General features: G+C 39.6%; 1 protein-coding gene across 3 annotated transcripts in view; it reads right to left on the bottom strand.

Moving 5' to 3' along the window:
• The window catches only part of LANCL2 (LanC like glutathione S-transferase 2), an 86,438-nt gene that overhangs the window by 25,664 nt on the left and 46,965 nt on the right, over positions 1-13,809 (bottom strand). For 2 of the 3 annotated variants that reach the window (XM_070358967.1, XM_005904392.3), the window contains 4 exons: positions 7,311-7,518; positions 5,954-6,101; positions 4,475-4,621; positions 1,370-1,552 (listed from right to left, as the gene is read on the bottom strand). In XM_070358967.1, the coding sequence (XP_070215068.1) occupies positions 1,370-1,552; positions 4,475-4,621; positions 5,954-6,101; positions 7,311-7,518 (686 nt within the window). The remainder of the gene's footprint in view (positions 1-1,369; positions 1,553-4,474; positions 4,622-5,953; positions 6,102-7,310; positions 7,519-13,809) is intronic. The other variant, XM_070358968.1, reaches the window with a different exon arrangement.

Here is a 13,809-nt window from a genome sequence, read left to right as displayed (position 1 = left end):
GCAGGATTGTGGGTACAGGAAGGAAGGGTATGGTTTTTTCACATATTTAGCCCAGAATCAAAGGATAACTTTGATATCACTTTGCTGTGACTTACATGGTTTTCTTGGGAAACATATTTACTTTTTCAAATATAACTTTATTTGACCAATGTTAGTATTTGTTTATTAGTGGCTGAGTCCACACAAACTGCTAGTGCCCTAAGACCTGAATGTGTGGTTAGAAGGTGGAAGACTTGTTACTATAACCTATAACTTACCATAAAGAACTGATGGTAGAAAAGTGAGTGTTAGTTGCTCAGTCATGTCTGACTCTTTGCAACTCCATGGACTTATAGTCCACTAGGCTCCTCTGTCCATAAGATTCTTTAGGCAAGAATACTGGAGTGGGTAGCCACTCCTTTCTACAGAGGATCTTCTCAACCCAGTAATCAAAACCAGGTCTCCTGCACTGCAGGCAGATTCTTCACCATCTAAGCTACCACAGAAACTCACTGACTGTAACTATTCATCAAAACAGCTTCCACCCATGAGGTCCACAAATGTCCACAAAGGTAACTGTTAGGAAATCACTTTCAATTAACAAAATACCTAATACATCACAGAAATAGTATTAAAGATCTTGACATTTTTTCCAAGACCATTTAAAATACTACATAATTTCAAATAATACATGTTCATACCAACAAGCATATGCCCTATGTGAAATGTCAGTAGCATCTACAGGAGGGAAAATCAAACATCAACCATTACAAAGATGCATTAAAAGAAAAAATCTCAATAGCAATCTTAAATGATAATTTCAATTTACATGGTAATTTTAAGTCCAGGAGAGAAATAACAGTATTCTTAACACTCTGCACAGACAGATTGAGAGTCTACTACAGTTCATCAGTAAAGGCATTGCCGAATTTCCAATAATACCCTGTATGTGTGAAAATTTGAACGCCAAGTCCATCTTTCATAAATAATTTTATAATATTTTAAATTCAGATTTAAAATTCCCCAAATCATCATCATCATTCTGCAACAAAGGTTAATTCAAGGAAGGAGATGAAATGATGTGAAGTCAAACAAAAAGCACTGTGGCTATAATGCTACCTCCTACCTTACTGGTTATTTATACTTCTGTCATCTAGGTTTTCTTTTACACATAAATATAATCCCTGTTAAGACACACATACACACTTACAGCTCTAACTATAGTGGTGATGAACAGTGAAATAAGATTTTCTGCTTACTAGTAGAAATATTAGCCCTAAAAGGTTTTTAGTTTGCAAGCAAATGTGATTATCAAGACCAAACGGAAAACTCGGTGGTGAGCAGTGTGTGTGTGCACACTGGATGCTAAGGACACAGCCTGAGCACTGACCTTGTGCGCCTGCATGAGCACGTGGATGACACCAGGGGCGCCGTGGCACCAGTGCACCAGGCGGTCTGTCTCATTGCTTAGTGACGACGGGTAATTCCCAGATCGGAATCTTTTGTGGCGCATATAGTCAATACTAGGTTTCACCATTTCTGTCAAGGTTTCTTGGTCCACTTTTGCTGCTGGCTTTTAAACAAATAAAAAATTTAATTAATTTTTCCAAAAGTTTTTTTCTTTTTTAACCTATATTGTGGCTAATATAGTTAAGCATCAATTACCTAGAATACTGAGGAACATATAAAACTAGAATTAATTTACCTCTCTGGTTACTTAAGGCCTGGGCAGACTTTTGCATCAATGCTTGCTGAGGCTGCAGATGAAGCTGAAGGCTGTCTGCTGGGGATTCCCTCTTGCTCAGGGGAGGCCTTCAACTGACTGGATGAAGCCCACCCACAGTGCAGAGAACAGACTTCTTTACCAGAAGTCAACCTGTTTAAATGTAAACATCACCTATACACCCTCATGGAAATAATGTCTGACTAAATGTCTGGGCACCACAGCCCAGTCAGGTTAACACATAAATTTAACCATCACAGACAGCTGGGGACTTTCATATACCTATATCTGCAAATCTTTTATCTGAGCTGTTTCTGCAAGAGACTTCAATTCCCTATGTGAGGTGGTGAGGCACTGACAGCTGGGCTGGGGGAAGGTGCTGAGGAGAGGCTGGCTGTGGCCACAGCAAGGTCTCCTTGCTGACCGTGGGAACAGTCATGAAGCCCCGCCTCCAGTTCTGTGCTTCACTTCAGACTCATCTATACCTGGCTTTCTGGAGTTAAAAGAACTGGGTTTACTCTTTCAGTCTACTTCCTGTTATCTCTAGTCACCTCGCTGTGCAGGGTGATCCCTGCAGAGGCCCAGGTGGGCTCCACAGAGATTTTCAAAGATGCCCTCCTGTGGCCCAGACTCACTCTCCACCTGCATACATGTCTGGCACTGCATTTGAGAGCACCTTAAATTCCTGAGTGCGGGGCTTAAATTCCTGGCTTGCTTCTTGCTGGCATCCTCTTCCGCAGGCAGCTTGTGCAACCATCCTGTCCTCTCCGGTCGCCTATTCTTTCTTTGTTCCTTCATCTATTCTCAGTCTACATACTTGTCTAGTGGGGCTACAGAAGTCTCCAAGTCTCATCAAAGAAGCTGGGTGTCAGTTTCTGGCTTTCCTTGACGTTTTGACATGATTTTCAAGAAGAACTGTTCTTTATTCTTCATTGTAAAAGTGGAGTTCAGTTCAAGTGATATTTTGAAAGTTTTTGTGTATGCTGTTCTGTGGTTTCAAATGAAACCACACGGGAGCCCCTGCAGGGTCAGGCTGGCACCACTGGGGAGAGGCATGCACGGCCAGCTTCACGAGACCAGCTCTGGCCCATCACTGCTTAGTGATCAGGAAGAGAAGGCTGACATCGATTTCTAAATAGCATCCTTTACAAAATAGTGTCTCTATGTTTGTCACTTTAAAAGTAGGTGAGTTGAAAATTTTATGATTTGTGATTCTCTCAAGGAACCCCCTCATCTCTAGCAAAATTAAACACCCAAAACTAAATTATTGGTGATTTTCTTATGATTATGTTCCCCCTAAAGGTTTTACCACTTTTAAAAAAGGTTCAAAGGCCACTGTTATAAATGTTTTTCTGAGAAAATAGAGAAAAACAGACAATCTACCAACTGTCTAGAACAAAATTGCCATTTTAAAATGAGACATGGAATTCTGGCTGCTTGGGAACATGTCTGAACTAAGACAAAATTCACAAATTGGAATACATAGGTGTTTTACTTTCTACAATGATAACCAAATATACTTAATCACCAGAGAAAGGAGTTCTAGTCCTGGGCAGATAGGAATTTTCTATTTTCCTTTAGTGAGTACCAGCATGATGCAAAAGATAAAAATAAAAAAGGAATTTGTAAGTAAAAATTTTAAAAAGGAATATACGGGCTTTTAATTAAAAAGATCTAAATTCTAATCCATGTTCCTTGACATACTAGCTTTGTAATTTTGAATAAGTAAATAAAGTACTCTGTTATGGGTATGGTAGAATAAAAAAAGGCTTAATTGGAAAAAAAAAAAAAAAAAGTACAGCCAGACCTTGTTTTATTGTGCTGCACTTGTGTTTTTAAAAAACTGAAGGTTATGGCAACTCTGAATCAAACAAGACTACTGGCACCACTTTTTCCAACAGGATTTGCTCATTTTGTTTCTCTGTGAAACATTTTGCTAATTCTCACAATATTTCAAACTTTTTCATTGTTATTACATTTGATATAGTGATATACGATCAGTGACCTGTGATGTAACTACTGCAAAAAGATTACCACTCACTGAAGTTTCAGATGATAGTTTAGCATTTTTTAGCAATAAAGTATTTTAAAATTCAGGTATGTACATGTTTTTTAAGGATCTAATAATAGTATTGCACATTTTAAATAGACTACACTATAATGTAAACATAACTTTTACATGCACTGGAAAGCCAAAAAATGTATGACTTCCTTCATTGTGACATTTGCTTTCCTGCAGCAGTGTAGAACTGAACCTTCGATGTTGCTGAGGTCTGCCCACAGACGAGGGGCTCGCAGGCCATAAGGCTGGAAGCAGGCTGAAGCAATATTTGGTGCAAAGTCTTTGACTATCTGATGGAAGTGTCAGTATGTGATTCAGCAGACAAGGGTGATTCAGAGACAAGATCATAACCACAATAATAAACTAGTTAAAAATTTTCAACACAACTGATACCAAGTTGGGGTTATTTGAATATGAAAAAGCTTCTGCCCTAGTCTGCATTCTAGAAGCCTTTTCTGCTTCTTGAAGGTTTTCCCCAATTAAAAGAGCAGGGAAAAATGGACAGAAATAAAGTGTGGGCCACAGACACCGTATCCAGCACAAAACTGCACACAGAAGTACTCTCTCTCAGGAGGTCCCTGCTTGAGGATCCATGATTCTTATTTCATTTCAGCCTGCTTGGTTTGTGGTAAAATTTCAGTTCCTATTCTCGATTCAATCTGGTATTTTATAATGTGGTTACTACACTGGTATTACAGACTGTCACTCACCTGCATTAACATGTAGTAGATCCCGGCCATGCCATGGGCTGCTCCAACATACTGCTTCCTGTGCCACTGATACAGCAGGGGACAGCGCTCTACCTTCTTCTCTTCCTTGGACAAAGCTTTGCCCGATTCAATGATAGCATTGACTACCTACACAGATGATGATACAGGTAAGTCTAGAAAACTTACATCTAATCTGTTTTACTTTAATTAACAATAACAGCATGTCTTTATATATATAGATCACTTAATCTGAAAATGTTTAATCTTTAATACATAGATTACTTAATCTGAAAAGAGAAGCACCATTATCTTTATTAATCAATAAATACAGTCAGGGAGAAATCAGAAGACAATCTCAGAGTAGAAAAAGATACTAAGAAGCAGAACCAAGAGATCAAAAGGTCTTTGTATGGACAGTTTACTAGAACCTAGAAAAACTTCCTATAAAAACTGTCCTGGACTACTTAGACTCAATATTTTCCCCCAAAAGGCAAGTACAGTTGGTCCTCCATATCTGCTGTGGGTTTCACACCTGTGGATTCAACCAACCTCTGAAAAAAATATTGGGGAAAATATATTCCAGAAAGTTCCAAGAAGCAAAACTTGAATTGGTGGCATGGAGACAACTGTTTACTCAGCATTTTACATACATACATACCATACGGTGTTAGGTATGAAAAATAATCTAGAGATGATTTAAAGTACACAGGAGGATATGCATAGCTTACATGCAAATACTATATCACTTTATTAAGAGACTTCAGCATCCTGGCATTTGGTATCCAGAGGGGGTCCTGGAATCAATCCCCAGCAGGTACTAAGGGATAACTGTACACCCACCAATGCTGGAGGAACTGGCTTTATTTATGAAAGATTACAGCAACGAGTTTGCTGCAGGATTTTAGAATGGCAAAGTAGTATTTAACTGTTTCCTCATATCCTCTCTCCCTTCATACTTTTGGTAACAGGGCTCCAAATTTTAGTGAGATATATCGCCTCAGAGATACAGACAGGGGGACACAGTCATCTGACAGAGTTCTAGAAGTAGGATGTGCGCACAGGTGAGGTGGGCAACTTCTGGTTCCTCCACGTCCTCACCACCCCCTGGGCTGGGGGCTCTCAGTGCCGTGCAGATAAGGGCATGGCCCAAGGATAAGGCAGAACAAGAGAGAAGCTGGTCCCTAGCCATATTCACCTTGATTGCCTATCAGTTCAGATACCTCATGAAAGAGAAATAAACATTCTCTCTTCTTTAAGCTAGTGTTTGGTTCTAGTAAAAACAGCTGAATTAATACAAACTTAAATTAAAAAAAAAATCCCCAGAAGAAAAAATAAAAGAGCTATTTATTAATTTTATGAGAGGCCTTAGGAAATTACTCTTACCTAGAGGCAGAGTCCAGCTACTACTATAGCTCTATGCTAGCAGACAGGCTGCCTGATGGAAAGGAGAGGACTCCCCAGCCCACGGCCCCACAGTACCTCTTTGATAGCTGACTCACACACAGCGCCTGGACCTATCTCCGTGTTCACGTAGAGTAAGGCGTACAGATAACCTGCCCGTCCATAAAGCAGCTCATCAGGAAGGTCTGAATCTCGACAGACGATGGTTCTCTGGAGTTGCAAAAGTCTACCCAACAAGAAAAAGTCTGTTTTCCCAGAGAATGTCTAAAATACTTCTTCCTGCAACTGCAAGTAACCCTATAACTTTAGGAATTATCCATTATTATTTTTCATTTAAAAGTGATTTTTTAAAATATCAAAAAAGACGGAAAACAACAAAAACTTCCACTACAAAACCAAACAAAAGCTTCTCTCTCAGATATCAAAATTAATAATAACACATCTTGCTGTTCAAAAGTTCTACATTTACTAATATATCTAAACTTTATAGGAATATATACATATAAGAGAAGATACTCAGTTTTGAAACCCAGAATTAAAAGTGATTAGAAATTTTAATAAAAATCTTACTAAAATGTAGCCAATGGTTGAGAATTAGCTTGAGTCACCCCATGGTTAACTAACATTAACTGACCAGCACATGCCAGACACTTCACTAGACCATGGCAGTGAGCTCTGATTCAAAAGAGAATATAAACCAATACATGCAATAAAAACTTACATTCTCTGTATTTCATAACAACTGAACCAAAGAATAACTCAGTTATTATAGTGAATCTAAGTCTTATAAGCTAATTTTCATGCACTGAAGGCAACCAAAAATTACTTTAAAAAAAACATTACTCTCTTCCCTCAAATTAAGACAAACACATGCTTGGATAGAAAAGGAACAAACAATCCCAATATTGAGCCCAATCAGGCTCAAGATTAATTTTCAAACTTTTTTCTACTTGGAGAGAACTATTTGCAACAGCAGGTGAATTAAAAGATACACTGATGTATAGAACAGTCTTTAGGACTCTGTGGGAGAGGGAGAGGGTGGGATGATTTGGGAGAACGGCACTGAAACATGTATAATATCATATATGAAACGAGTCGCCAGTCCAGGTTCAATGCGCGATACTGGATGCTTGGGGCTGGTGCGCTGGGACGACCCAGAGGGATGGTATGGGGAGGGAGGAGGGAAGAGGGTTCAGGATGGGGAACATGTGTATACCTGTGGCGGATTCATGTTGATATATGGCAAAACCAATACAATATTGTAAAGTTAAAAAATAAAATTAAAAAAAAAAAGAGTGTAAATAAACTGCATTGGATAAATTGCAAAAAAAAAAAAAAAAAAAGAGAGACAGAGAAAGTCATTTTCATTTTTTGAGTTTCTTTCAACATCAATACTGAGAATTTGGAGAAAGCACTTCCAGTAGTAAAAACTCACTTTGTGATGCATTCCTGGGACTCACAATCACTTTTGAGTTTATGATAAACAACAGCTCCAACGGCCAGGGGCCCAGCATCTCCACAGAGGAAAGTGACCCTTCGGCCATTCAGATTCCGAAGTGTTCTCTTTACGTAATCCAGGGATCGGAGCAAATAGGACTGGTCACATGTGACCCGGTACAACTGCAGGTACAAAAGGGCTATGCCTGGAATAGTCCCCCACCCCCACAAAAAAAGACAAGCATTATAGCCTTTCCTTTTTATCATCAGGACATTAATTCACAATTACATGAAACTCCTACACAAAGTCTACACTTCTGAAGGGGTAACATTAAAAAAATCACATATGATATGTTTCTTAAAAATGAGGGGGGGAAAAACCCAGGGTAGAAATAAATTCAGACAAGTTTAAATGGTGCCAATTGCTCTAACACAATGATTCAGTAACTCCTAGATAAGGGGAAATGTAAGACTTCCCATTCATTCCCCTTCAATTTTCATTTGTCTCAAGGTTGTACTTATTTTCCTTTGCGAACTTGGGTCCTCTTCTTCTTAATTCTCATATAATAATGTCCTCCTCCTATATCTTATGCCAAATTACACGATTGCTTTTCTGAATTTTATACCCTCTTCTTTCCAATACCTATTTCTCACAATTTTTCAATTTTCTTTAGCGACCAACCAACCAGTTATCCAGCTCATCATTTATGGAAGAGCCACATGATGAAGTTTAAGGTAGTGAATTCACAAGACATAGCTGTCACCTACCCAACTTTCCTGTGTTAGATTAAAGAACAGATCTGGTTACTCAAGGGAACCAGAGAGGTGTCTTTTTCTGAAAATCGAAGGAGGATGAACTATATGGCTTCTAAGGCGGCACGCATTCCTGGGCTCAGGAAGTCAATGTGATGGCTAAATAATATATCAATCTGTATAAACATATACCTAATAAAATATACTCAGGAAAAAGTATTTTAAAAAACTGATATGCTGGTCAAAAGGCCAAAAATAAATCTATTAATGTTTGAATTGAGGTTCACTAATATTCTGTTCTTTATCTGATATCCTATTTTTATTTTTTACTTTTCTTTTAAATGTCTCAAAATAGGTAGCTTCTCTCTTCTTTAATTTTGCTATTCAAGATATCCTACTTCCCTTTGAGATTAACTCTTAACACCCACATATATTTTTTGAAAAGTCCTTTTATCATTATCCATTGTTTTTATAAGTCATTGTGTCAAACAGATAGAAAAGGAGCACATTAATAAGCCCTAAAAAGATCCTTCCATATGATTCAATTATGATTTCGAGTGTGTGTTTTCTGTATTCAAAAACTGAAATTATAAATATATAGAAAACAAGTTCAATACCAACAAATTTCAAATATAATAATCACTATAAAAGGTTCACCAGTACTTCCTTACTGACTCAGAAACCCCTAAAAATAGGATGATGATCTGGCCAACCTATGAACCCAAAGATCTATGGTTATATATATTCAAATCTTAAGTATTTTAAAGTAAATGACGACAGGCCAAGTATAAAAAAAGAAGTCATCATGACATTCTTCCCCTGAATACTTCAGTATGAAAATCTAAAACATACAAACCTTTTCTTAGAAGCCAAATTAACACTGTAGCTATCAAAAGTAAGATTGAGCTATGTTTATTTTTTTTCTTTTTAGTAAATCTTTACATCAGGTTCGGCACTAGTGTTAACCTTGCTTCATAAAACAATGAAAAGTATTCCTTATTTTCCTGTTCTCTGAAACAGTGTAAGAGTAGCACTGAGATTCCCTGTTCTTTAAAAAACAAAAACACTGACTCTTTTACTGTTTATTGTTCATTTCCTCCAGTTTTATGGAGGTACAATTGACAAAAGATGTCCTTTTCACTATAGGGGACTGGAATGCAAAGGTAGGGAGTCAAGAGATATCTGGAGTAACAAACAAATTTGGCCTTGGAATACAGAATGAAGCAGGGAAAAGGCTAATAGAGTTCTGCCAAGAGAACACACTGACATAGCAAACAGCCTCTGCCAACAACACAAGAGAAGACTCTACACATGGACATCACCAGATGGTCAACACCAAAATCAGACTGATTATATTCTTTGCAGCCAAAGATAGAAAAGCTCTATACAGTCAGCAAAAACAAGACCGGGAGCTGACTGTGGCTCAGATCATGAACTCCTTATTGCCAACTTCAGACTGAAATTGAAGAAAGTAGGGAAAACCACTAGACCATTCAGGTATGACCTAAATCAAAACCCTTATGATTATACACTGGAAGTGAGAAATAGATTTAAGGGACTAGATTTGATAGATAGAGTGCCTGATGAACTATGGATGGAGGTTCGTGACATTGTGCAGGAGACAGGGATTAAGATCATCCCCAAGAAAAAGAAATGCAAAAAAGCAAAATGGCTGTCTGAAGAGGACTTAAAATAGCTGAAAAAGAAGAGAACCAAAAAGCAAAGGAGAAAAGGAAAGATATAAGCATCTGAATGCAGAGTTCCAAAGAATAGCAAGGAGAGAAAGAAAGCCTTTCTCAGTGATGACTGCAAAGAAATAAAGGAAAACAACAGAATAGGAAAGACTGGAGATCTTGTCAAGAAAATTATACCAAGGGAACATTTCATGCAAAGATGGGCTCAATAAAGGACAGAAATGGTGTGGACCTAACAGAAGCAGAAGATATTAAGAAGAGGTGGCAAGAATATATAGCAGACCTGTACAAAAAAGATTTTCACGACCCAGATAATACGACAGTGTGATCTCTCACCTAGAGCCAGAATCCTGGAATGTGAAGTGATGGAATTCCACTTGAGCTACTTCAAACCCTAAAAGATGATGCTGTGTAAGTGCTGCACTCAATATGCCAGCAAATTTGGAAAACTCAGCAGTGGCCACAGGACTGGAAAAGGTCAGTTTTCATTCCAATCCCAAAGAAGGGCAATGCCAAAGAATGCTCAAACTACCACACAATTGCACTCATCTCACATGCTAGTAAAGTAATGCTCAAAATTCTCCAAGCCAGGCTTCAGCAATACGTGAACCGCGAACTTTCAGATGTTCAAGCTGGTTTCAGAAAAGGCAGAGGAACCAGAGATCAAATTGCCGACATCCGCTGGATCATGGAAAAAGCAAGAGAGTGCCAGAAAAACATCTATTTCTGCTTTATTGACTATGCCAAAGCCTTTGACTGTGTGGATCACAATAAACTGTGGACAATTCTGAAAGAGATGGGAATACCAGACCACCTGACCTGCCTCTTGAGACACCTGTATGCCGGTCAGGAAACAACAGTTAGAACTGGACATGGAACAACAGACTGGTTCCAAATAGGAAAAGGAGTACATCAAGGCTGTATATTGTCACCCTGCGTATTTAACTTCTATGCAGAGTACATCATGAGAAACACTGGACTGGAAGAAACACAAGCTGGAATCAAGATTGCTGGGAGAAATATCAATAACCTCAGATATGCAGATGACACCACCCTTATGGCAGAAAGTGAAGAGGAACTAAAAAGCCTCTTGATGAAAGTGAAGAGGACAGTGGAAAAGTTGGCTTAAAGCTCAACATGCAGAAAACTAAGATTATGACATCTGGTCCCATCACTTCATGGCAAATAGATGGAGAAACAGTGGAAACAGTGGCTGACTTTATTTTGGGGGCTCCAAAATCACTGTGGATGGTGATTGCAGCCATGAAATTAAGACACTTACTCCTTAGAAGGAAAGTTATGACCAAACTAGACAGCATATTAAAAAGTAGAGACATTACTTTGCCAACAAAGGTCCATCTAGTCAAGGCTATGATTTTTCCAGTGGTCATGTATGGATGTGAGAGTTGGACTGTGAAGAAAGCTGAGCACCGAAGAGTTGATGCTTTTGAACTGTGGTGTTGGAGGAGACTCTTGAGAGTCCCTTGGTCTGCAAGGAGATCCAACCAGTCCATCCTAAAGGAGATCAGTCCTGGGTGTTCAATGGAGGGACTGATGTGAAGCTGAAACTCCAATACTTTGGCCACCTGATGCGGACAGCTGACTCACTGGAAAAGACCCTGATGCTGGGAAAGATTGGGGGCAGGAGGAGAAGGGGACAAGAGAGGATGAGATGGTTGGATGGCATCACCGACTCAATGGACACAAGTTTTAGTGAACTCCAGGAGTTGGTGATGGACAGGGAGGTCTGGCGTGCTGCGGTTCATGGGGTCACAAAGAGACGGACACGACTGAGTGACTGAACTGAACTTGTATGTAAGTAGTTTTTTGTTTCCTGCTTCAGAAATTCTGTCTTTCATTTTAGACAGTTTTATTATAATGTGTCTCAGTAAAGTCTTCTTTGACTTGAATCTCTTTGGGAAAGTACAGACATCTTGAACTCTTAATTTCCATCTCTCTTCCCAGATTTTGAAAATTATCAGCAATTATTTCTTTAAATAAGCTTTTGCTTTCCCCTGCGCCCTTTTTCCTTCTGTGACTCCTCTAATACATTAGTTGTTTTCTTGATGACATCCCTTAATTCATGTAGGCTTTCTTTACTTTTATTCATTCTTTTTAGTTTTTTCTCCTCTGACTGGTTAATTACAAATGACCTGCTTCAAAGTTCATAGGTTATTTATTTCTTGTTGATTCATTCCACTGCTGCTGCTTTCTGCTGCAGTTGTCATGTCCTTTGTTTGTATTCTTCAGCTCTAGGCTTCCTTTTTGGTTCTATTATGTATGACCAACCTAGACAGCATATTCAAAAGCAGAGACATGACTTTGCCAACAAAGGTCCGTCTAGTCAAGGCTATGGTTTTTCCTGTGGTCATGTATGGATGTGAGAGTTGGACTGTGAAGAAGGCTGAGCACCGAAGAATTGATGCTTTTGAACTGTGGTGTTGGAGAAGACTCTTCAGAGTCCCTTGGACTGCAAGGAGATCCAACCAGTCCATTCTGAAGGAGATCAGCCCTGGCATTTCTTTGGAAGGAATGATGCTAAAGCTGAAACTCCAGTACTTTGGCCACCTCATGCGAAGAGTTGACTCATTGGAAAAGACTCTGATGCTGGGAGGGATTGGGGGCAGGAGCAGAAGGGGACGACAGAGGATGAGATGGCTGGATGGCATCACTGACTCGATGGACGTGAGTCTGAGTGAACTCCAGGAGTTGGTGCTGGACAGGGAGGCCTGGCGTGCTGCGATTCATGGGGTCACAAAGAGTCGGACACGACTGAGCGACTGAACTGAACTGAACTGATGTATTGTTTTCCTGTTGTTTATGCTTTGTTTTGTATTGTTATATGTATTGTTTCCCTGATTTCATTAAAATGTCTTTCTCCGTTTTCTTGTAGTTCATGAGCTTCTTCAAAAACACTAATTTGAATTCTTTATCAGAGAAACCATAAATCTCCATTTCTTTAGGAGTGGTTACTGGACAGTTATTTTATTATAAAATTCTGAAGTATAAGTGGTATTATGTTTACTTGATCTTTCATATTTCTTGAAGTCGTGAGTTGCTGTCTCAGCATCTGAAGATGCAGTCACCTCCTTCAGTCTTTATTGACAGCCTTCAGAAATGAAATGCCTTCGGTCAGCTTTACGAGGGATTCTCAGGCTTTCTCAGAACGTCTCTATGGATATGCCTGTTCCATACTTTTTGTTCCCTGTTAGGGGAGAATTCTTAAGACTGTATGCCTCTCCTAATTCCATAAAGTCCGGCTGAGTGCTGAGTCTCATGTTTGCTTTTCCTAGGGTAGTTGAGGGCTCCTCAAGTGTGTATGCTTTCTCCCAATCCTGCTGGGTTGAGCCAGCTTTCTGCCCGTGCTGAATGTCCACAAAGGTTGCACACACTGCCCTCAGGGGCACACATAAGGTGGGTCAGTGTTTGAGTGTGGAATGCAGCATGTTGGAGGCCCAAGGTTATGGTTATGGGCCAATTTGGGGGATCCACAGCGGGTGTCCCCAGTGACTCACGCGCAGGCTTCCTGATGGAGTCTGCAAAGTGGTTAGTGGAACTGTGCCCCTGTTGAATTCTGAGCCCTGGCTGCTGTGCTCTCAGCCTCTCCTTGCCCTTCAGGTATGCAGATCACCTCTGTATTCTGAAAGGGGTGAGAAAGAAGTGGGTGTCCTCAGTAGCTTCACACAGAGTTGCGGAAGCTGGGCACTCACTCACATGTTCTCACTTTCCTCTGCAGGAGAAATCACAGGCCAAGCGTGTCTCTCTTGGCACTGAGCTGTTGAGGACGAGGTGACAGGTGATGTGGGAATTTTCCTCTTACCCTTTTCAATGTGTCCAATCTCAGTTCTATACTTTTTCTTTGCTTCAATGATATCGTGTAACTCCTCCATTGGACTCTTGGGTCCCAGAAAGGTGCTCTCATTTGTGTGCAATTATCAAAATCAGTATTCTTTGGGTGGAAGAGGGAAACAGTACAGAACTCATGTTACAGCATTTTTATGTCATTCTCCTTGGGATTTCCTGTTCTTTAACTAAAGTTTGGCAAACTTT

The sequence above is a fragment of the Bos mutus genome, chromosome 22, assembly GCF_027580195.1.
Source record: "Bos mutus isolate GX-2022 chromosome 22, NWIPB_WYAK_1.1, whole genome shotgun sequence".
Taxonomy (NCBI): domain Eukaryota; kingdom Metazoa; phylum Chordata; class Mammalia; order Artiodactyla; family Bovidae; genus Bos; species Bos mutus.
Note: the sequence above shows the minus strand (reverse complement) of the source record. Positions and strands in the feature narration are given on the sequence as shown.